This window comes from Onychostruthus taczanowskii, unplaced genomic scaffold, assembly GCF_017590055.1.
Source record: "Onychostruthus taczanowskii isolate IOZ18803 unplaced genomic scaffold, ASM1759005v1 scaffold53, whole genome shotgun sequence".
Lineage (NCBI taxonomy): Eukaryota > Metazoa > Chordata > Aves > Passeriformes > Passeridae > Onychostruthus > Onychostruthus taczanowskii.
The window spans coordinates 5463207-5487649 of record NW_024502902.1 but is presented as its reverse complement, the minus strand read 5'-3'; the positions used below and the strand labels follow the sequence as shown (position 1 = coordinate 5487649).

At 44.9% G+C, this 24443-nt stretch overlaps 1 protein-coding gene across 1 annotated transcript in view; it reads left to right on the top strand.

The window, feature by feature from the left end:
* BTBD11 (BTB domain containing 11) overlaps positions 1 to 24443 on the top strand; it is a 162951-nt gene that overhangs the window by 126463 nt on the left and 12045 nt on the right. Inside the window, exons 5-11 of the mRNA XM_041416712.1 lie at positions 2423 to 2588; positions 5896 to 5985; positions 9222 to 9323; positions 10430 to 10523; positions 10636 to 10771; positions 12397 to 12617; positions 14022 to 14200. Of these exons, the coding sequence (XP_041272646.1) occupies positions 2423 to 2588; positions 5896 to 5985; positions 9222 to 9323; positions 10430 to 10523; positions 10636 to 10771; positions 12397 to 12617; positions 14022 to 14200 (988 nt within the window). The remainder of the gene's footprint in view (positions 1 to 2422; positions 2589 to 5895; positions 5986 to 9221; positions 9324 to 10429; positions 10524 to 10635; positions 10772 to 12396; positions 12618 to 14021; positions 14201 to 24443) is intronic.

The window sequence follows — 24443 nt, the reverse complement described above, 5'->3', positions numbered from 1 at the left end:
CTGATTAAGGAGTACTGATTTGTTGGTAGTAAATACCAACAGGAATTTATGGCTCTCCTTCCTTGGCTATAGTAAGAAGGCGAACTGATGCATTTTCAGGAGACCAAAGGCACTTCATGGAGGAGTTCCTGATGATTTTTGAACCCATGCCAGAGTAGAGATCTGGGAAACCCATACGAGCTAGGTGAGATATAGGTCCTTTCTGTGGTGTGCAACCCAGGTCAAAGTTTGGCTCTTTTTTTGAAGAGGAGATGATCAACTATCATTTCCATGCACTGAGCTGGGCTGACATCAGTGACTCTGTCAGAGTCTGACCCATTTTATTCAGTGTATGTTACATACCTCAGTACAAATGATGAAGCAGTGAATTAACACAGGCAGTGATTCATAGCAGCAGACACCTCTGCAGAGAGGGTGTCTAGATCTTTCCATAGCTGCACTTTTCTGAGGAACCACCTCATTTCCAGCCCAAAATCATCTGGGAATGCCATCTGCAGCTGGGAGGTCTTTCCTCCATGCACCAACCCCGCCCTGGCCCCCACCTAACTTCTGAGCATGCTTTATCTTTGCCATGCCATAAAGGAGGGCACAGATGATCTCCAGCATCTCATGCTATGGGGGTAACAAACACCAAATGTTGCTGTAGCTCTTGTGTCAGAAATGTGCCATGTGGTGTGAATGCATTTAGCCTCAATTGCTGCCATGGATCTCAGTGTCAGTGAGCTCAGCCCCGCATATGTCTGTGCTGGTTTTGCTTTTTGCTTAAACTCAGTCAGAAAGTACTGCAGAAAACCCAGCCTTGCTGTGTGGTGCTTTCTCCCTCTCTGCTGTGGGCACGCTGCTGGTGCAGAATCTGTTATTGCTGTTGCAGTGTGTTTATTATGCATTAATCTTGCAGCATCCTGTGGTGATGGAACGTCATCCTTGTTCCCCTGAGTGGTGATACTCCAAGCATTCCTTTTTTTGCATTCTTAGGACATGAACTTTTTTCATCAGTCAAAAATCAAACTGAGCAGTAGAATGAACATCACCAAAACATCTGGTGTCCTCCAGACTGGTTGTGGCCCAGCACAGCAGAGAGCAAGTATGAGATCAGATGCCAGTTTCAAACCTGTAGAAGCTTTGATCAAAACACTTGGTATTTTGCATTTCACTTTCCTTCCTCTGTTGAAAGAGGAAGAGCAGCAACTATTGCTGCATGCCACTGCTTCTATATAAACAGCATATTTTGTTGCATAGTGCTGTTAAATATTAAGCAGTGTTATATATTTTATAAAGGTCTGATAAAGCACTTTGAAGAAGGAATTTAAATGATAGTGATGTGCTGTATCTATTTTTCTTTTGATTTGCTAGGGTTTTTTACATATGAAATAGAAAAACAAATATTTGATGTATGCTTGACCTTTTCACTTTTGATCTCTATTTTGTTTTTCCTTCATAAGTATCCCCTCATTTTCTGACCTAGCATTTTTGTAGATTTAAAGCTGTGTTTTTCCAAACAGTCCTTTATCCAAGTTCACACCAAAAGCGCTGTGGATTTGGACTCCACCCTCTGCCCCAGACACTGCTCAGCATAAAAGAAAAGCAAATCTGTCTTTTAGCAAGATGAAACCAACTTGTATAAACATTAGGTTTGAGTTGCCTGGCTCTTTCTGGAGCTGTAGATTCACATCTTGGCTAAATAACTCCTAGCCCTTCTTTCATTTGAAATGCGTATCGGTCCAGTTTGAAGATCTTTTGAATAAGACCTTGAAAGAATGACATCTCATCTGTAAGACACAGCCAGCAAGGATTTGTGGGGTTTTGCCATGACTACCTGGCGAGATTGTTTACTCCCCAGTTGCATGGTCTTATGTACATATGGCCCTGCTTGGACCAGAGGTTCCGCTCAACCTCAGCCAGCCTGTGATTCTGTGACTTGCACTTTGTGCTCCAAAAAAGCTTCCCGATTACTGTGACTATGCTGGTAAGATCCTTGAAGGTGTTTGGAGTGACAACATTTTCTCTTTGGTGTATTGTCAATGATTATACATCCGTTTGATGTAAGTTCAAAGCTTACTGAAGTCACTGAAAGTTTTCAAGCATTGTGGGAACTGGATAACTTTGCCAAGCAGTGACAAAACTTGTGGTGAGACTGTATTGTGCATTGCCTAAACAGGGAAACAAAATCAAGTGAAAGCTGTGCTTTTTTCCCCCAGTTTTTGTTGAAATTTATAATTTGTCCCATGAAAGACAGACCAAGGGCAGTCTCCCATTAGCTTGTATTATCATTTCCCATTCAGCATTTCCCTTGCACATGCAGGTCAAAGGAGAATGGATGCGTGCATGACCTAAATCCTTCAAAACCAGGGCACAGTATTATTTTCCCGGGGAGGTCTGTCCTCTGGTTGTCCTCTGAGGGAGTTGGTTTCTCACTCCGCAGGATCGACGACTGTTTCTGTGCCTCTCGGAAGCTGGATGCAGTTGCCACCGAGGCCAAGTTCAAGCAAGACCTGGGTTTCCGGATGCTCAACTGCGGCCGGACGGATCTGGTTAAGCAAGCCATATCCCTGCTGGGGCCAGATGGGATCAACAGCATGAGCGAGCAGGTAACAGGATAGACGTGTACAGAAGCAGCTGTGGAATGGGAGAGTTTTGTCTGCTTGGCACAGGAAATGAGCCCCAGCTTTCAGCTCTACATAGACAGGACCTTAATGCTTCCCCTTCACTGAGTTAAGGCACTGCCAGGTGAACGCCTGTGTTGTGAGGTCATTTTGAGTTGTATTGATTTGCCAGTACCGAGGTAACAGCATGAGGATGACTGCATCCCCTGAAATCTTCTTAACAGTGAACTGAGTCGAGTGAAGGCAGAGGAAGATCCCCAGAGAGCTTAGTGTTGAGCTGAATACTTAAAACTGCTACAGTGCTGTGAGACAGGGCTTTGTGAGGTGAGCAGCCTTGCACTGCACACAGCTCTGGGATCTGTGCACTGCCCAGCCTGTCAGTAAATGGTTAATTTCTGGTGCTTTTTAATGGATTTCAGTCCAGTTCGAACAGACCTCGCAAACATGAATGTATCTCTTCAGTTACCCCTCCACTGGTCATTGTTGCCAACATCCACCAGTTGAAGAGCCTGAATTTCCTTGGAGTTACACCTCCGTGAGGCTGGTGGTTGTGGCTGGGGATAGAGCTGCCCTCTGCAGCTGTCTGCTGGACTGTGGTGCCCACCAAGGTGGTTCCCCCTTCCCAGAGGGAGATGATGTCTTTCAAAACTAACCTTTCCTTTTGAAATTACCTGACCTTTCTGATGCCCCCAATGAAAGTTTGTTGCTGCATGTTCCAAGAGCTGTGGCATCTTTTTTGACAGGAGCTGGATGGCTGCCACCTCTCAGGTGGTCACAAGGGACAAGATCTGGACTGTTCATGGGTTAGGTCTTCTGAGATGAAAGCTGTTCCAGGAATGTGATTTATGTTGTTGTTCAGTAGCTTCAGTCTGAGTTAGTATTGTGGATTCATCTGAGAAAATCTTAAGAAGAGGGCAATACTTCCTGCAAAAAAAAATAGTATCAGACTGCCTATTCCAAGGTTCATACTTTTTAAAATTACTGTTATTTTAAGTTAGTCTGAACCTGGAAACTTCTCACAGCATATTTCCTCTGTCCTCCAGGCTGAAAACTGGGAACACTCTGGCTTGATTCATCAAAGTACCTAATCATATGCTTAACTCTGAACACGTGCTTTTACATCCTATTTGAGTGAAAATTAAGCCTGTGCTTTAATGTTTCGCTGGATCAAATGTCCCACATCTTGCAGGACAGAGCCCTAAGTCATACAAAGCTGAAAGAAATTCAGTAATTTCATATTTTGCCAAAAGCCAAATGCCCTTTGTGTTGATTGCACACATTGTTACTGTGTCCTGTGTGTGCTTCGAACACTAATGCTGGGCTCATTAAAAATCCATTCCTCCCACGTGCAGGGAGGGGGGTGAGTGGTGCTGCAGCCCAGGGCTGAGCTGCGGGGCAAGCCTGAGGAGACTGGCAGAGGCAAAAGCAACAGGGACAGCAGTGCCAGTGAAGGGGAGGTTAAAATCCTCATTAACTCTTTCAAACCCTGACACTGCAGCATGACATTCTGGGCCCCTTTTAGTCAGTGTTAAGTCCTTGTTCAGCTGCAGCAGGGTCAGGACACCTTGCTTGGTTAACGGGCTGAGCTTTTGCTCTGGATATTGCTGCAGGACTCCTCACTGTGGCTGTCCATGTGCTGTGTCTTGTAGGGAGAGCCCCAGTATTGGGTTTTCCGATTCTTTTTACAGATCTGATTAGACCCCTTGTGCTCAATGAACACTTGAATTAATTACCCAGTGATGCCACTTACAGAAACTGAAAAAACAGTTGAAGGAACATGTATTTAATTTTAAGCTGTTACCCTATCCTCATGTTCCAAGGCCCAAGCACAATTTTTTTTTTGTAATTTGCGTGGTCCTGTTTGTTCCCATAGTGTTTACTGACTGCCAGAGGAAATGATTTGCCACTGGCTGTGGCTGAAGTCCTTTCAAATTCTCTTTGCAAATAGCTTCAAGTCACCCAAGAGCTCTCCTTGCCTAGGATGAACTTATTTTTTCTCAATAATGGCATGAGGCCCCAAGTACTTATTCCACGAGTACACTGCAGATTGGATCCTGTGAAAGGCTCCATGTCTTTCAGGGAGGACCTAAGGACCTTGCAGGGATAAAACGTTAATTTATATTGTCTCTACAGCAGCAGCCTTTCCTTACATAACCACCCACTACCTTTAGCCCTTCACACAAAGAAGAAAACTGGGGTAGTTCAGCAAAAACAGTGGTGCTGGGCTCTTCCTAGGAAGAGCAGTGTCACAGCTCGCTGTCTGGCCAGGACAGGTACCTCCAGTTTCCCTGAAAATAATTTCCCTTCATAGCAGCACTTGGGTTAAAGAGCAAATGGACTGTGGTCTGACAGCAGATTTACTGGGGGACCTCGAGGCAGGCTGTAAACATGCATCAGAGGTAGCTGCGTGCTTCAGGAGATTTACTGCAAAGCAACTGGTGGCTGTTGGTCAACCCCCCCTACTGTATTTAATAAGCAGCTTTTGCTGTTATAGATTGCAGTAAGTTTAATAATTTTGTTCGTGGTTTCATCTGGACTCATTACCACAGCCACAGCAGTACTTCCCTAAAGGGAAATGGTGCTCAGGCATAGCAGGTATTTCAGATTAATACAAATTGCATTGTGGTGATTCTGTAGTGAAGGGTTACTTAATCTACTTTTTCTCCAAGCAGGGCCATGTTTTCCTAGATCCAGCAACTTGCAACAAAGCTGTCTGGCATTTCATTTAAAATTAAGTCCATGTTTGCTAGGGAGTGCTATACAAAGCCTTGACATTTCCAGCCCCTTACAGTATCCATGTTGAAAAGCTGTGCTCAAATCTGGCTGATCTTAAAAGGACCTTGAGATGTTTTAAAGGCTCTTTTGGTAATTGAAAAGTTAGATTTTAAGACACTCTCATCATAGAAAACTGAATAGAATTCTGGTCTTTCTAAAATACCAGTGGAAATAATGGTTGCTTTGGTGAAAACGTGTCTCTGTCCCCAAAGACAAAAGTGCTCAGTTTAGTATACGATGGAGGTGAGGCTGGCAAGCCTAGTTTCACTCACCATGCTGAAGACAACATGAAAAATACAAGCAGTAAGCACAAATGACAAAAAAGATGGAGATTTTTACAAAAATGTTTGACTTTTGCTACTCTGAGGGGCATGTTTGTAACAGAGGTAATGGCTTTCATTAAATACATGCTGTTAGTCTTGGTGATATATACTTAAATAATTGTTTTTTGAAATCAAAGAGAGTTCTGTGTTAAATTTGTCAATTCCTTTGTTTTTTAACTCCAAAAAATGACTAGGGCATGACTCCACTGATGTATGCTTGTGTCAGGGGTGATGAGGCTATGGTGCAGATGCTGCTAGATGCTGGAGCAGATCTGAATGCTGAGGTGAGGACTTTTTGTTGGTTGTATCTTTTTTTCTGTTGTTTGTTTGCATCTTAAACTACCCCCTGAAAATGTAACGGAGCGAAAATCTCAAGAATGGAAAAGAAAACAAATCTGTTTTATCTGGGATTGGGGCCACTTGGAATGAGCAGTGAAATCAAATGGCATTAGGTTAACACTGGGTTCCACTGCACAGAAGGGGTCCAGCCATTGGAGTTAACCCACAGGTAACAGTGATTAGTTGTGTTTGCACACTGCAGATGAATACAGGCATTAATTGGCACTAACCCTGAGCACAGCTCCAATGCTACTAGAAGGACTCACTGAATCTCAGCTGACTTAGAATGGAGAAGGTGAAAGAAACACCCATCTGGTAACTTGCCAAAGCTCAGCATTTCTATGCATATGGATGTTCCAAGTAAGCATCCCCAGCACACAAGAGCCATATAGGCTCCATTGTTTTGTTTGACAAAGTCCCTTGGGCTAAAAACTGTTTTGGATGAGGAGCTTGAAGCTTCCAGAATGTAAATGTCTCATTGATGGATGCGTATCACAAACTCAGACAATCTGTCCACCAAAGAGATTGTTGTCCAGCTCAGTGCAATGCAGGTATGTACATTTTTAAAGAGCCATTTGAAAATCCGTGTAGAGTTATTTGTTAATGATTCCAGTTTCAATTTGTTGAGGTCATGAGTAAATTAAGCTGTCTGCTTCACTTATCTGTGTTCCATCTGTTCTGTTTGGACTTGAGCGAGCTGATAAATTGGAGTCACTGCTTCAGACAGATGCTTTGCACTTTGAAAAAGTCAAATTTAAAGAGTAGAAACGGATGTCACCTGTAGGAGACTGACAGTGTTACTACCATGTCATGGAATCAGCTGGTGATTTCAGTTCCCCACAGTCAAGCACACCACCATCAAAGCTGGCAGTAACTGAACAATTGAACCCTAGTCAGTCCAAAGACTGGATGGGCAGGGAGGCTGATCTCTGCCTTAACCCTGCCTTATGGCTCAGATGTGAGGTGGCATTATTTGGTTCCTAGGATAAATTTTCATTAGGAGCAAGTCATCCCGATTGCTCCAGTAATCTTCCAGGCTTGAATCAAATGCAAATTTAAACAGTTTTGTCTTCCTGAAACTGCTGACATATGAGAGAACAGCTCCAGTGAGGAATGTGAACCTCCCCATTTCACTGCTGTAGAGTGTTTGCTCTAAAATCAAATGAAAACACTTTTGGACAAGAACTGTGAATAATTATGGCGTGCAATTATACGATGATTTGTGCACACCACAACCAACTGTGCAAATTGGGCAATTATGGCAAAAAAAAAAAAGGCAAATCAACCATGAACAAAAATAAATACTCTGTCAGGTGCTGCATAATTTTCTTCCTTTCACTTTGCAAATATGTTTCTAAAAGTAGCCTCAAATGCTGGGCACCTCCCTTTTTGATTGCCCACCCTTAGTGAAAATGGACTCATTTCCAGATGTGCTGAGAAGCTGCAGTTTGCTCTGTACTCAGTGGGACCTGTAGCTGCTCAGCCAGTTTCATCCTTAAAAGCTTATCCAGGCACAGGTCTTTTGCAAACACTGTGTTGGAGAGAACTCTGACTTGGAAAAAAAAAAAACAAAAAAAAAAAACAAAAAAACCCCAACAACAAAACAAAACCAAACAAAAAAAAAAAAAAAAAAAAAACAACCAAAAAAACACCTCCAAACAACCCAAGAAAAAAACCAACAAAACAAAAAGGAGCAAAGGAGTTTAAATGACTTCATTTTCTTTGCTGCTTTCCATGGACTGCCCTGAACAGTGGTGGGCATCATGCTTGAGGAGGAGCTGGATGCAGTCACTGAGTGGTCCTGCCCTTCCTTCCCCTGTGCTGCTCTTGCTCCACATCCTAAACCCCAAGGTTTGAGCTGCTCAATCCTCTTCCTTCTGACCCAGCTCAGCCCCTGAGGAGCCCTGTGTCCTTGTTCAGAGGCCGGCATACTCCTTGTGGTGCCCTTTGAGCTCTCTCTTTGGCAAATCTGGGTGGTAACAGCCAGGTGCTGGTGCAGATCTGGTAAGCTATGGGATCTGCACAGGGTCTTCAGGCTTTGCCCTCATCTCTGTCCTTAGGACTGAGGGCCTGCTTCTGGCAAAACACTGCATGTGGTGCTTGGAAATGAGAGCTGCTGATGGAACCAGATATTTAAAGACTGGCCCTGCTCCCCTGTATGGACTAAAGTGCTTCTGACTAGTGAAAGCAGAGCTGGCTGGTGAGACAGAGATGGTGCATCTTTTACTCTGATTTTAGTCCTCCTCTGAAGATCAATAACAAGATTTTGAATTTTACGGTTGTCCTGGGTCACACTCCATCTGAGTGTGCAGCCTTGGATTTCAGATGTTCATTAGATTCTACCAGCTCTGTGAACCTCATCAATATTAATATCCCTATTGTTAAGACAGGGAAACTGAAGCAAAGAATGATTATTCATCTTCCCCAATGTCTACATTAGAGGCACCAGGCACTAAGGCATAGAAAAGAAGGAGCAACCTGAAGAATACATTTTGTTTTCTAAGGATAAAGTTTGCGTCTCTTTTAACTGTCACCACCCAGTACTTTTAGCTCAACTCAGACAGGAAAAGGCAGTAAAAAGGAGATTTTCTTAAACATTTCTGAAGTGACACTCTGACCCATCACTTTTCAGACTTTTTTTTTCCCCTCTGGTGAGAGGGGAGGAGCCTGGAAGAATGCCTGCAAACTCCAGGGTAGGGCTTGTCATGTGTCTTTCATGACAGCAGTGACAAAAGTACTTCATTTAAGTGCAAAGAAATTTGGCTGGGCCTGGGGCAATCCCAGGACCCAGGACTGTTGGTACGTGGCCTGGTGAAGTCAGTGGGAGTGGTCCTTAGCTGTAAGTGTCCTGATGCATCCTTACTTCCCCAGTGTGTGCTGTTATAACCAGCTGTGGATGTTTTGCCCTTGTGCAAAAGAATCTGGTGGCCAGTGGTTTAGATGGAGCTACAGTAGTTGGTAAAAGACTTCATTTGGTAAGAACTCAAATCAAGCTGTCAAATCAGCACAAACAGTTTTAATATTGAGAAAAATTTTGCAGGAAAAAAACGAAGCCAATCATTTTATAAAGCACCTTTCCCAGGTTTTCTATTTCACTTACTCCCTCACATGCCTGGCTTTCAGGCAGGTTGAATTTTGTTACATATAGCTCTTTAAAAAAATAACTTTAATTTGTTTATAGGTTGTCAGTACTGCTCATAAATACCCATCCGTCCACCCTGAGACCCGCCATTGGACAGCTCTGACATTTGCTGTGTTGCATGGACATATTCCTGTAGTTCAGGTATTATTGTATTTCCCTACCTGCATCTCATTCTTTTTTTTTTCTCCTCTTCAGTTCTAATTACATCCATCTCAAACCAGCATCCTCTTGTCATACTCATATTGGTTACTTCTGCTTCTTCAAGAGTGTACTGATACATGATAAATTTACAAAGTGAATATGGTGTTCAAACCTTAACCAATATGAGGCTTAAACAGGACAATTTTAAAGCAAAGTTGCACCAAAGAAAGTCTGACAACTCCTTGTGCTCCTTCCTGACCACTTGTTTTATATGTTTGTTTATTCATTCATTGCACTTTCTTGCACTGTAATATTCTAGCAAACACAAAACCACTGCCTTGGTGGGAGAGAGGTGGACAACAGCTCTCATGCTGCTCCAGAGGGGGAGAATCCCCCACTCTCCTTACCCCATCCAGGGGTCACGTGGGTTGTGCTGGTTCTGTGCTTTGGCATCTCAAAAGTTTAGAAGCTTTATTCTTCAAAACAGCTGTGTCTGTGACACGCTCAAGCACCAAAACTTGGAAGGCCTTAAGACAGAAATGGCCAAGAGGGGGCTGGAACACAGGCTCCATCGTGCTCTCCTTGGCCACTTTTGTTTTCAGTGTTGTTGCTACTCACGTGGAAGTGTCCCCGATGGAGACCACAGCTTTTGGACTCATTGCTGCAATTGGTTCTTAAGAATTGCCTTTCTTTTGGCCATGTCTTCATATAAAAGATGGAGACAATTGAAATCTGACCCATTTTTGGATGGTGCTGGGCTTCTAGAAGACCATGAAGGAAGGATGCTTTTTGAGCTAACTTTCTTCCATCTCCAGTGCATTACTTCCTAACACTGACTGTACCCCATTTCCCATTCAAAAACACTGGGTTACACTTTTTTGGCTCTGAAGTTGGACGCTGGTGCTTCTGGTGTTTGGCAGCGTAAAATGAGCGAAAAAAGGAATGAATTAGCCTCTGTGAAACAATGGGCAGAATTTGCATGTCACGTGTCTCCATTGTATCTGGTTTGCAGATAACAAGAAGCATTAGATTCTCATTTGTCACTGTTCATGAGCTCTGAAGACTGTGATACCCCCTGTTGCTCTAAATGGTGAATTTCTTTCTAGCTATTGCTGGATGCTGGAGCAAAGGTAGAAGGTTCCTTAGATCATGGAGAGGAAAATTACTCCGAAACTCCTTTACAGCTGGCAGCAGCTGCTGGTAAGGACTTTCTTTTTCCTCCCACTGTAACAATTCCTCAGCTGGGATATGTGGTTTAGGTGAGCAAATACTGGATTTTAAAAGGAGTACAAATGCATCTCTTGCCTTGCAGGAAATTTTGAACTGGTCAGTTTGCTGTTGGAGCGAGGAGCTGACCCCATGATAGGAACAATGTACAGGAATGGCATTTCCATGACTCCACAAGGTGACATGAACTCTTTCAGTCAGGCTGCTGCACATGGACACAGGTAGAGTGGGAACAAGTCTAGTGGCATCCTTCAAGTGCTACTTTTTTGCCTGGGCATCCAATTTGAGCAGATGGGTGAAATTTCTGCATGAACAATTGAACATGCCACCAACTGAGCAGAGATGTAAGGCTTTCTGCTAGCATGTGAATTAAACCAGTTGGTGGTACAAGCTGCGTTTTGATTTCTGATGTAAAAAAAAAAAAAAAAGGAACGGGACTTCTTGTGGTGTGTTCAATGCAGTGGTTGTTAAATGGCAGCGGATGTGACAGCAGAAAGGAATGTCAAAAACATTCCTTTGGAATTTCTTGATATTTTTCTCAGGTTTGAGTGAATTGTGTCTGTACTGCTGCAGCCTTAATTTTGTTGAATAGATTTTCTGCATCTATGTTTACTGTACAGTCCTGTGTGTCTTAATGTTGTTTGTATGCTGCAAATTTAAAAAAGAAAAGAACTACTGAGATGAGCACCTGGCATGCATGACCTTGCAACGCTCAGGAGTTGATGGCAGTGTAATGAATTAGTATAATGATCTTCACACTCCTACTTTTCTGATTGTAGCCATCCAGAGGAACATAGATACAGGTTAGAGACAGTACCTACCGTGTGTTTGCTTAGAGACAAGCTGCCAGTCTAACAACACGCTCCCGGCACGTCAGGGCGGGTTCAACAGCTCTGTCCATCTGGGGCCTGCGAGGGATCCCTGGCACACACATCCCAGGACACTTTGGGTGTTGAAGTCTCACATTCACCCAATGTGAATGGGAGCCACAGGCCCAAGGAGAACCTGGGGCTCTCGTGGCTTGGCTGTGGCCTGCCATATCACAGACTAACTCTTGTGTTCCTACCTGTATAACACTCACACACACCTCCTTCCTTCCATCTCTGCCCTAAATTTGTTTGGGGCACACCATGCTGCACTGTAAGCGGGAGTAGGGGGGACACTGGCGTACAAGGAGGGTGGGCTGCTAGTCAGTCTGGTTTCTCTTCTCACAGCTGCAAAACCAAGGGAAACTACTGAGGTTGATGAGTTATGCTGGTGTGAACCTGAGGGCACAAAGTCTCTGAGTCTGGGCTTTGTTATTTGATGGCCCAGCTGGATCAGTGGTTTTGTAGAGTAGTCCCAGCTGTGCTTGAACCTGCCCTGACTGGCCTTGTTGAATGTCTAGCTGCTCTAGCTTTCCCAGACTGCTTTGAGTGTGAATCGAGTGGTGGTGCATTCAGTAGCTCCAGGCAGCTCCCTTTTCAGGTGGCTGCCATGGTGGGAGTCCCAAGAGCTTGTCCAGAGGCACCTTGGCCTTCCCTGGTTGCTGAAGAAGTCTTGAGTCACATTTAGCTCACGAGTCTTTGTTCCCACAAGATGCCACCACTTGTGCGACATCTGTGTGGTTCGTGTCACGACAGCAGTGACTTGCAGATGTGTCCCAGGCAGTGCAGGTGGGCTAGCAGGAGCTGTGCTTGCCTTAGGTCTGCTCTCAGCTGGTTCTGCCATTAGCTGGAGTAATTTCTTGGGTAGGTGTCCTAACTTGCCACACAGCAACTAAGCCCAGTGCAGTGAAAGCCTGGCCACTGACTCTGCCCTCCCTTTCCTCTCCTGCCCCCCACCTCTGTCATGCTGTGATTGACAGGAATGTTTTCCGCAAGCTTCTTGCTCAGCCGGAGAAGGAGAAGAGCGATATTCTGTCCCTGGAGGAGATCCTGGCCGAGGGCACGGACTTGCCCGACTCAGCAGCAGCTCCACTCTGCGCCAGCCGCAACAGCAAGGCCAAGCTGAAGGCCCTGAAGGAGGCCATGTACCACAGCGCCGAGCACGGCTACGTGGACGTCACCATCGACATCCGGAGCATAGGTCAGTCCTGGGCTCCTTCCTCTTCTTCGGCCGGGGAAGGACCACTGTGAGAAACATGTCCCTCCTGACGGGCTGTTGCTTAAACCGACCACAGTCACATCTTCCTCAGCTCTTTCGGAATAGTAAGTGGTGGGAGATCTGACAGGTTCCCAGCCCATTCCAGCTCCACAGCACACCCTGTTCAGGGGCCAGTGGCTTCTTTCTGCAGGACACAGTGGTTTCCACCAGGAGCCATCTGCACTGCTTCATGAGTGTAGGTAAGGCTCTGGGGCAATGTTTAGCTGTCATGGGTCACCTCCAGCTGCTTCTCTTTGGCACCCTGCTTTAAAGCGGTCCACCATTAAAACAGCTTTATTTTCCAAGACTCCGAAGGCAGGAGCAGGGAGCTGACTCCTTGGTATGCCAGCTCTGCCAGTGAGGGACTTGAACATCATACCCTGTGAAGTTGCTTCTGCCTGTGGGTAGGGTGGTTGTGTGACGCAGATGGAAATCGATCTGGACTGTGTGTTTACCATCCCCATTCATCTGTTCACAGAGAGAGATCCAAGTGCCTGGTGTGCCCTGCCTGGGGCAGTGCTCCAGCCCTGGGGCCATGGGATATGGGTCAGAGTGTGCAGTGGGCTGTGCAGGCAAAGACCCGGAGATGAATGAGAGGGAGAGTGGCAGGGGTGCTCTGCAGGCATTGAACATTTCTGACATGGAAGGAAAAACCTTCTCTTGCCAAACACCAGGCTTGTATTTCCTTCCACTCCATTCTGTAAGAGAATAAAGTAGGTCACATCCAGCCTCATTCCTGCAGAGGTACATTAGCTCCATGTGCTTTCTCGCTCAGTGCATGGGAGCAGTTCCCTTTAACTTCCTGGAGAGTGGTTCTGCCATGACAAGCTGCTTGAAAGGGCTGATCTGCTTAACTCGCTCAGTGCTCTTTGGGGAAAATACTAATGATCAGGAGAGGACATGGGGTATCACTTAAAGCAAGTTTTAATCTGAAGACCACCAATTTGAATCCAGGTTGGTAGTGACCAAAATCACGTTTTTTCACCGTTTAATGGCTCTCTAGGGCCACATTCAAACAAATGAGCTAGTGTAAATCTAGTTTCCAAAAGGCTTTTGCAGTGCAGAACACCACAGCAATTACCACAAATTGGTAGTCTCAGCAGAGACGCTGAAGGCTAGATGAGCAGAGAGACCACAGTCTTCTCTTAGCATTTGGAGGAAAGCCTCTGTGCATTAGCTCTGGGATGCACTGATACCCATCAGCCTTCTCAATTAGGGATGAATAGGAATTTGATTTCTTGAATGATTTGGCAGCTTTCGCTTAAAATCTTCATATCAGTAAAGGTGAAAAGCAGAAGGACACGACCTTGCCTGGGGCTGGGAATGAGCTGTGTCCTCGCTCTGCAGGCGTTCCCTGGACACTGCACACGTGGCTGGAGTCTCTGCGCACGTCCTTCCAGCAGCACCGACGGCCCCTCATCCAGTGCTTGCTGAAGGAGTTCAAGTCCATTCAGGAGGAGGAATACACTGAGGAGCTCATCACACAAGGGTTGCCTCTGATGTTTGAGATACTGAAGGCCAGCAAGGTAGGATGAAATTGTGTGTTTTAAAGCAAATCAGCCTTATTCCCATCCTGTAAGACACGAAAGCTTGCAATATTATTTTTGAACAGCTCTCCCAATGGTTGTTTAGACTGCACAGGATTATTATTGTTATCTGTATTATGTATCTTGGGTTTTTTCACTGTGGAAGCATAGGTTATAAACACACAGGCTAATCAGCTCCTACTAGAACAGCCTAATAACAGGTGCTAACAGTAAGCTGGAGAGACAACAAAAGCTGGTACATAGTGGAGAAATTAAAGTCAAAAGGGTCATGGCAGTGTGGCAAGAGATGTTGATAACGAAGCCAACCCAAAGAATAATTTCACCCAGCTTGTTTTACAGAACCATACAACAAAGCTAATATCCGTGTTTACTTTGGATTTCTTTCGTCTGTCATGATTTTCTCTTCCGTTCATGTGGGATTTGGACTTCTAAAGCTTGTGAAGAGACTGGTTTCTACAAGCAAAGAAAAATATAATTTTTCAAATTTTCTGTGTGCAGGTTTCCCAGATTTATTCTTTCTGCTACATTTTTTTAGCCAAACAAATCAGACGAATAAAACCTTTCCAAGGAGGAACGATTGGGTATGCAAGTGTAATGGCAAAAGGGATGATCATGGAGCTGGCAAGGAGAGGGAAATGTCTTACCTAGTGAAGAATTTAAAACTTGTTAACCAATTACTGGTCCCCCTGAGAGTCAGTCGCTCCCAAGGAATGCCCAGTCACTGTCTACTGTTACCAGAATATCATTGTAGTGATGAAAAGCATCAAAATTATTTAATTTTCCTAATACTCCACAATACATGCGGGTATGGCCTTCTAATTGTTAAACTGAAAGTAAGTAACTTTTATCACCCAACTCTATGTGTAACAGCAAGGAGCAAATAATTTTTAGCAATAGCCTAAATAATGTGAAAAAGGGAGAGGTTGTGGTATAAGTACTCAATACTAAATATTCCAGATTTGCTATAGCTAATGATGGACTACATGGATTTATTTATTGTATCTTGCTGCAAAAGCAGGCTTGGACTAGAGTCCTGAGCAAATCCTGCATATTCGTTCCAGCATTGTTCTGATTTTTGCTCCCATGAGCCTTGCCTTTGCAATTAGTTTGTATTGGATGAGTATTTCTAGAGAAGATTTTGAGATAGGTTTTAGGAAATTGTTCCAAATCCTAGGATTTGTAGATTCCTTGTTCTGTAGTCACTTGAGTTAATGTATGTTCATCCAGAAACTACCAGCAAAGTGCTGTTTGGTTTGAAAGTTGGTACGAAGCTAATCATACTGAAAACAGAGAATAAGTTTAGGCCATGTAATCTAGGATGAGGGGTGACTTTAATAGCTTTTCTCCTGGGTGGCTGAAGCCAAGGCCAGCAATCTTCATTAGAATAAATAATTTGCATGGGATTATCTCTTTAGTACATCTGTGTCTTCCACAGTCTGTTGTAGGAAACTGGGAAAAAAATAAGACTGCTACCTTCTGCTTTGGGTTCACTTAGAAACTAAAATATGGAGGGGCAAAACAACTGAAGTATCACAAAAACCCCTACATGATGAAGAAGAAATCTGTGCTGATCTTTATGCCTGACCCTGGGCCTGGGGGAACTGCCTGTCTTCATGCATATTCACAGACACACACTACACAGTGTTTCATAGTCTTAGAAAAAATAATTAATCATTCTGGGACACTGTAAGGGTTTACAAATTGTCTGCAAATGTTATGAATTATTGTGGTGGTTTGTCCAAATGGCCTCTTACAAAGCTTTCCCAGACAGAAATGAGGAAAGAGACTATGCAGCCCTTTGGAAGGAATCTACATTAATTCATTTGTAGGAGAATGGGCCAATAAAAGTTCTCCCTGGTCACTCCATAGAAGGCAGCTGAGGAGAGCTGAGATTTAAAGGATCTTCTGTTCCCCTTCTTTGGAAGGGCTGAGAGCAGAGATTTTTGTGTATATCCACAGAATAGAAATCTCCTTTAAGAGGTGCAGAAGGGCCATAACTGTGGTTCACATCCCTCTCTCTTGACAGCAAACTGTAAAGCTCTGCATTTTGTAGAGCTGTGGAGAGAGGAGCTTGATTTGCCCACATGGACATGCTTTTCCCTGTGGGCTGGAAACTTCGGGAGAGATTATGACTCTTGCTAAACATCACAGTCTGGCCCAGTACATTTCCTTAATGAGTTTTTCAGGGCAAAAAGTATAAAATAAGCAACTAGGAAGCAGAGAGCCACTTAGCAGTTCTTTGCTGATGTAAAACAAGATGTCCCATTTGCTACATATTGTGATGCTCGGTATATTTTAATTGCATGGCAACTTGCACCTAGTAGAAATGGCATTTTGCGTTCCTATAAATAGTTCCAGCTATCCCATAATCTCAGAACAATTTACTAATATTAATGAGTTGAGACATGAAAGAAGATCTTATCTTCCCTTCACCAACAGGGAAACTGAGGTAATTAAACAGGCAGATTTTCAGTGTCTCATGGAGTGACAGTCCCAGTCTCAGAGGCTGTGATAACCTGGATAAGCCAGACAGCAATTCATAGTGTTGAGTAATTTGGCCAGAGAAGCTCCCCAAAAATCCTATGGAAGCATAAGGGCAGGTCTCAGGGTAGGAAGTAAACTTTCTGCTGCCACCTTCTGCTTTGCATTGTTGTTCGAAATGTTCTTGCAGGTTTCCAGGCCATGCAAAGAAAAATGGCCAAATGCTATAGATATGAAAATATTAAAGAAAATGTAACCAGTACCTACACGAGCAGTGTCTGATATGAGGAATCTCTTTTGTCTTACAGATGGTTTATAAAATGCCTGTTTCCAGAGGATACAGATGTGAGGGTTTATGTGGGAGCTCTGCCAGCACTGATGTTGGTGACCTGTAGGGTGGCAGGGTGGAACTCCATTCCCATCTCTGTGCTGGGATGCTGACAGTAGAAACAAAAAACAAAAACCCTAACAAACAAAATTGCAGAAGTCCTGATGCTGTAACACAGAGCAGCAACAAAAATCGGCGAGTCAGGCAAAACTGGCTGAGCTGAAGTCCCTGGGTTTATTGCCTTTGTTCAAGCTGTGAAGTCAGTGGGGGAGAACAGTGTATAGGTTGCACATGGGTTGTTCACTGCTGCACTGAAGCCCTGGAGGAAGTCTTCCAAAAGCACAGCTGAAGGTTTGATACCCAGCTCCTGGTGGCTTCCAGTGGGATGGAGCTCTTTCATTTCCTTTCATCCCTTTAAATGTCTTCTATCAGCTGCACCATTGAGAATTGCATGGGGAGTGGGGAAGTAGCAGTGTTTCCATGCTGCTGAGGCAGAGCTGTGAGGACAGAGAATCAATCTGCAGTTGCTCCCTCTGCAGCTCCTGCTGTCCTGCAGTGAGTTTGGGTCATTACCAAATTAAAGATCAGGGTCAAGGCACTCTGGGAAAGGCAATATCTATGGCAAAGACATGGAGAGCTCAGTTTAAGGCACCTCTCCTAAAAGCAAGCAAAACCCAAACTGGAAAACTCCCAACAACTAAAAAATGTCGATGACACATGATGGTTTTGGGACACTGCAGGGGTAGAAAAGGCACTGCCATTTAGGGATGGATTCAATCTCTTTGGAAGACAAGCACACAAACATAACCTGCTAGAAGTGGTTTTGACAGGGCTGTGTGAGGCAGAAGCCAGAGAGTCACTTCTGGGAGTGAGTAGCCCTGAGCTAAACTTTAGCTGCTGTGCAGAGCAGAGTCGAGTCCCTCAAAATTAAAATTATGCTGGAGATCTTGTTATGGAAGAATGATAGGAAGATAGAACTGAATTCCTGCCTGTTGGCATCTGTGTTGTGCTCTTCATGGCCTGGGAAAACTCCCCCAAAACTCCTGACTGAAAGCTTTCCTTTCCCTCCAGCTGAAGTTGATGTTTGCATTGCCTGAGCTTGACTCGGAGCTGGATTGCCCACCTGCCTCATGTCAGAGGACCATATATACGTGAGGGGTGCCCCCTCAAATAGAGGCTTTTAAAAGAGCTGTATGGGGGCTGCATCCCAGTCCATGGGCTTGTAGTACCTGAGGTGAGGCTCGCAGGTCAGCTCTTCTGTTTTTGCAGAGATTCTCTTAAGGGTAATACACTGCATTCATCTCACTGAATGTGCAGAGATGCTTCTGTGTCCTCTGTCTACAAAAATCCTGGAGCTGTTCAGTTTGATCTTGACATTTCCACAAGCTGAAAAGACAGACTCAAACCACAACCTTGGAAGTTAAACACATCTGGCCTTTGGAGGAGGTTGGGTTTAGGTTTGCACTCCAGGGCTCTGCATAAGACTGAGTTGTCATTAAATCACCCAGCTTCATCCATGTAGATTATCCAACACCTTTGCCAGTTGTAGGAGGTCATGAGCCAGTTTCATCCACTGCTTTTTCTGCCTACAGCAATTTACATCAGCTTGACTTTGGCCTATTTTTTGGAGAAAATACACAATCTTTTAATTCCAAGTAATCTCTCTTGCAGCGTTCTCCCTTTCCCTCATAGGATCAGTAAGGAAAGGAGCTCTTTGCCATTTCTTTGGATCCTGTGTGGCCGTGCATTTCCGAAGTGCATGTGTGAGTCCACACGTGCATTGAGCACGTGTGCTGAAGCATTGTCTGAAGCTCCTAGAGGTGCTTCACACCAGGAAAACTTGGCTTAGGATTATAAGTGTTCCTGCTAGTGTATTGTCTAAGACTAAATCAGCTTGAGAAGTCATGGGAGCAATCCTTCACTGCCATACCTTCATTGCATTCTGAAGCTCGCTCTCCATCCTTCCCATCCATTTTTGTCAGTGTCAACATGTTTATTTTATTTAGTTTATTTTAATATTTAGCCCATTAGTGAGGTGCTGGACAGTCAGGCTTGTTGAAAGATGCAGGAAACTACTTTACAAAGATGTTTCCTCAGGATTTAAAATGCCTGCAGCTTTTGAACCTTTCAAAATGCACCTACAGGCAGCTGAATAAATGTGCAGGAGTGCACAGGCTCTTTTGGAAGGCTGAACTGTTTGAATAACAGCCATCAGTCTGGTGTTGACAGTTATTGAGAACAAATAGCAATTCAGAACAATAACCAGTTTTAAAATTCCAAAAGGATTCAGGCATGTGGGTATCTTGAGAAATCTAGCCTATATGGTTTCAAAGCTCTTTCAGCAGTAACTTCTCCATTTGGAAATCGAAATCTCTTAAAAGGAAAGTTGTGGGGTGTTTTTTAAAATGTATCTTCTCAGAGACAGCCTCTGTCATAGATGCACTAACTACTGAAAAAGTATTTTCATGTCTCCATCAAACAGAAGGCAGGAGGAAAGACTGAAGCATCTGGCTGTTGTGTTCCAAGAAAACTTTCAGAAGCTGAAGCTTGAGATGAGCATTCAGTTTCTCTGTTGCTGGGATTGATTTCTCTGTTTTTCTGGATTTGATTCTTCTAAAACAAATGTTGGAGAATGTCAACAGGCTCAGCTCATGCGTCTTCTCTACTAAGTCCAGGCATGGTGGTCAGCAAAAAATCAGTATTTCCCCAGGGTCTGCATGTGACCTAGAAAGTGGCACTGGAAGACAAGGAGCTAGAAAATTCCACCTTTTTCCATTGCTTCATGGTGGGCTGAAATGAATGTTTCAGATGAGCTTGATTGAAGCTGTATTTTGTTGCATGAAGCCAGAGTGCCCTGTTCTGCAGGAAGGGCTAAGGGTAGAGAGGAGAGGTGAACCCTACATAGCACTGGGGCAGGCACTCTGTCATAATCGTGTCCCAAGGGAAAGTCTTTCCCTGGGAGAGTGTTGTCATCTTTCTCTTACCTGGAGACCATCAGAAAAGACTTGTCCAACTGTCTTGTTGGACTGCTTTTCAACAGAAAACTGAGCTTTTATTGTAATGAAAGGTTTCACTAGGATATTTGTTTCCCACATAATATTTTACCTTTCTTGAAAAAATTAACACCTGAAAATGGAGTATTTTGGCTGATGACTGAAATACTTCAGCTGAAGAAAAATGTGGAATTTCTACAGAGGAGACAGGCACACCAAAACCTGCACTAAAAATAACTCTGAAGACATCCCAGGATACTAAATGGTCTGCTTGTGGATTCCATGGCGTGGCTAATGCCCTTCTGTGTGTCATCCAGTGCCCAGCCAGCACGTGGTGATCGATCTCTTGGCTGGGACTTGCTGTGATTTTGTTAGTCAGGTTTCACTGTTCTCAAGCAAGTGCAGTGATCTGTAGCATTGCCCATTGTCACTTGTAGCACTTCTGTGTCTGAACAGTTCCGAGCAAGCCGGCGCCAGGTTATCCACACATGTACATCCTGCATTCTGCGTGTGAGATGCGAGCGCCAGGTACTGAGTGGCATGTTAATAACACACTGTTAACCCCATCCTGTGGTTTCATAACACACATTCAGCTTGGTACTTACTAACACAGGTTTGATTTTGTTCCTACCCTCTGCTACCTTCTAAAATATTCCCCTGTCAGAGGCAGGAGCCTTCTTCATTTACAATAAATAAATGCCGTGGATGTGATACCTTCCCTTTTCTGGGCTCTCACCCGGGGATTGGACTGTGCCCGTGGATCTGAGCTTTTTACATACAATGCACAGCTGGGATATAAAGAGCCTTTTGAAAAGGAGGCTTGGCAGCTTTCCCAGAAGCAACAGAAGGGTCCATTGCTGCCTTACCTGTGATTAATTCTTTTCTGTTTGTGCTTGCAGTGGAGGAGCTTGAGCCCAATGCTAACAAAACCCGTTTTGTTGCGCAGTTTACTGCTTCTAACTGTAGCTCCAACCTCTGGGGTTTCCCTCCCTTTCCAGCTGCTTGACTAATATTAATTATGTGCATGCTGCTTAACCGTCTAGGAGTGACCATCTGAAGTGGCATTTATTTAGTTTTGAGGCATTTGGTGAGCGTGAATTATGCAAGAGAGCGGTAGTGGGAACACCTGTGCAAGGGTGGAGACAGTTCTGAGATGGAAAAGAAAGTCTCAGAATTTGAGTGCTCAGGGATGGGGGACAGCAAAAAACCCTCTCTGTTTCTTCATGTTTTATCATCTTTTTCTGGGAATGGGGAGCATGAATAGAGGACTAATTCAAGGGTATCCCAGCATGTCATGGATAAGTCCTCAATGGGCTCAGGGTGTCCTGAGACTACCGGTGCTGGAACAGCTGCTGGGGACTGCATGTGAGATGGATGACTGGAAACAACACTTCTGCCACTCTGCATTTAGCAGAGAAATGGGTCCCCCGAGCTTCCTCAGGAGAGAGAAGATACCTTTGCCAGTGTCCCTGTTCTCTGAGCAGTGTGGTTTCTCAGCTTGCTGGGGAGTTGTGTATTAACAGGCAGACACCAAGCCCAGAAGAATAAGTGTTACTTTTTCTGCCTTCGTGTGGTGAGCTGGGCTTTTGGTGAGCTGTGGTTTTTGGGCTATGTGGTAGAGGAATTTGAGGGCCTGGCAGACTTAGGTTAAAACAGCATTAATGGAGCTGAGCTGGTGAGTGTAGCATCAGTAGAAGAAAACCCCAAAATACTGCTTGGGATTTCAGAGATAAAGGAAAGAAGCCTGACTTGTTACCAGGAGGTTAGCCTTGTACAGGGCAGCCACGTAGAGGTGGTAGGCTGTCTGTAGGCTGGTAAGAACTAAGCAGTGGAGTTTGAGCAGTCTGCAACACACATTTTACCCTGCAGAGTTGGGGGCATAGACACGTGTCTTGCACAGACATTGGACAATATTGGCTTTGTATTTCCCAGTTGTGTCCAGTACCTTGTAGGAACACATCCCAGAATGGCTATGCTGCATTGATCCATGTAACCTGGAATGAAGGAAGCTCTCCCAGGGTATGTGCTGAAACCTGGAGGAGACTTCCCTGAATTCTGCCACAGACCTTTGTCAGATGGACATTCAGGAAAAAATATCCCTGCGCTTCCCACCCAGGTCTTCACCTCTTCTCAGATCAATCAACAAGGCATCTCTGGTCCAACAACTTGAAAGCCTCCAGCTTTGCTTCAAAAGAATTTATAAATTCCCCTCACAGTTCAAGTGCATTCAGCAGGACTGGGGAATTCCTTTAGATCTCTGCTGAAGAATGCTTTTAAGTCAGGAGACTGCTTGTATCTACAAAGCAAAGTTGCTTGCTCACCAACCAGCTCTCTGCTGGAAGCACCATCTCCCTCAGAAGACTCGCTGTTGTTCCCTGTTCCCTCTTCCCTATCTGTAAACTACCCCATGGCTAGGTAAATATTTTTATTATATCCTGTGCCAAACATTCTTCCCCCTCCCACAGAAGAAGATGTGCGTTGGCTCCCTTGGAGTGCAAATGAACGCCCATCACTAAAGGGAGGCTGGCCTTGCTCCAGGTGCCAGCCTCACACATCCTGGCACAATGTTTTCCAACATCAAACTGCAGCAAGAAAACAAACTTTGGTTTACTTCTCCAGTGTTAATCTTGCTGCCCACAACTGCTGCAGTTGTGCTTTCACAGTTAGGTTGATAGGATGAAAGGATAAACAGGGAGGAATTATCCATCTTGGTGCTTAAGTGGGAGCTTCTGAGCACCTCAGTGTGGGCACTGTGTGAAGGTGAAGGTTGAATAGGCTGAATGTGTCCTCCTGTCTTTCAGAGGAATGCTTGCCCCAGGTCATGGACTTCTGCAGTTGCTCCCAGTCACTTCTTGGCAACCCAAGTCCTCCAAGAGCAGGATTTGGCTTTAAAAAGCCAGTTTTCCCCCAGCCATCCAGCTGCACATGAAGTATCCATTTTCCCTCTCCTATTTCTGCCTGGTTTATTGGTAAAAGTCAGCAGAGGCACTGTGGGGAGCAGATCCAGTGCCACAGCCCTGTGAGCTTGGCTACTTGCTGGGGGTGTGAGAAGCAAACTTGGCATGCTGCAATAATTTACCAATCCTCTCCCTTGCTGCTGTTTGTTAACAATGACTCTAAATAAGCACAGCTTTCTTGCTGAGCACATTTTTTGGCCTTTGAATGGCATGAGATGTAAGTATTTAATGATATCAGTAGAAGCCAAAGGTCTCCAGCCTTCTCTCTGCCAAGTGAGGTCAGTGTTCTGCATGGGAGGTCTGAAGCCACTGTCTGTCTGATGGCCCTCTTTCTTTGATGTGTCCATCCTAAGGTCTCTTTTCTCTTTGTCCCACTTCTGTTCCATGTCTTGGGGTTTTTAAGCATCTCTCGTGTGAGTGTATCACATTTTGAGCTAATTAGAGCTTAGTTTACACCATTTTTTTCATGGGCTTGTGGGCAAAGTGGTTTTTTAATGGGCTTGTATCTGCACACCACAGAGCTGGTGACCCAGGGTGCTGGTAGCCCCTCACCCGTGTAGGCAGGCTCCTGTGGGATTGTCTGCAGCTATGACTGGTTCTTTATGTTGGTTGGACTTGCTAGTAGGGATCCCCTTCTCCCACTTGGGTGGCTGAGTTTGGCCTGTCCTTCCCTGGTCTCAGTGCAGCTGGATGTCCTGGTCCATGGTGCTGTGGTTTGGTCTGGTGAGTTGGGCCTCCAGCTCCTAACAAGGCACAGCAAAGCCAATACCAAGATTTTCCATCAGCACGTTCCCACAGACACCCTGGAAGGAGGAGATTCATTGTCTTTATCGGTGCATGTGTGTGTTTCTAAGAAGCTATTGCGTAGGCACAGCTGTGGCTGGGACTGGTGAGTTCATGGAACCCATGAAAACCTCAGTGACACAGACAGGACCTGTGCACCCAGCAGATTGGGGAGGGGGCTGCCAGGAGCTCTCCTCTTCAGTGCACTTTGCTTTTATTCATTGCAGGGAAAGGTGAGCATTGTTTCTCCTCTCCAGAAGCTTCCCTCCACTGTAACCATGGAATTGTCCCCATCTTCTGTTGTATTTTCTGACTTCTAGCATCTGCCAGATCCAACTGGGAGCTGCCCTGCTGGTAATCAGCATCCCCCTGGATGTGCTCCTCCCTGCCTGACTCAGTCGGCCCTGGCGCTCCGGCACAGCCCTTCCGAGCAGAGAAGATATTGCTCTTTCTGCCCTGTCTGTCTAAAGCTTCCTCTCCCAGCCCTCCCAGCAGCTGAGTCACTTCCTTCTTTAAATCTGGCCTTAAATCTTCCTTTTCTCTTTAGCCTGTGATTCACTCCCTTTGTGAGGCACTTTGCTGAGTCCGACTGGAGGATGCAGAACAGTGAGGTGCTCCTGGGGTGAGACGCCCTCCTTGTCTCGGGGCCACGGCAGTGAGCCCTTCTCTGAGGCTGGGCC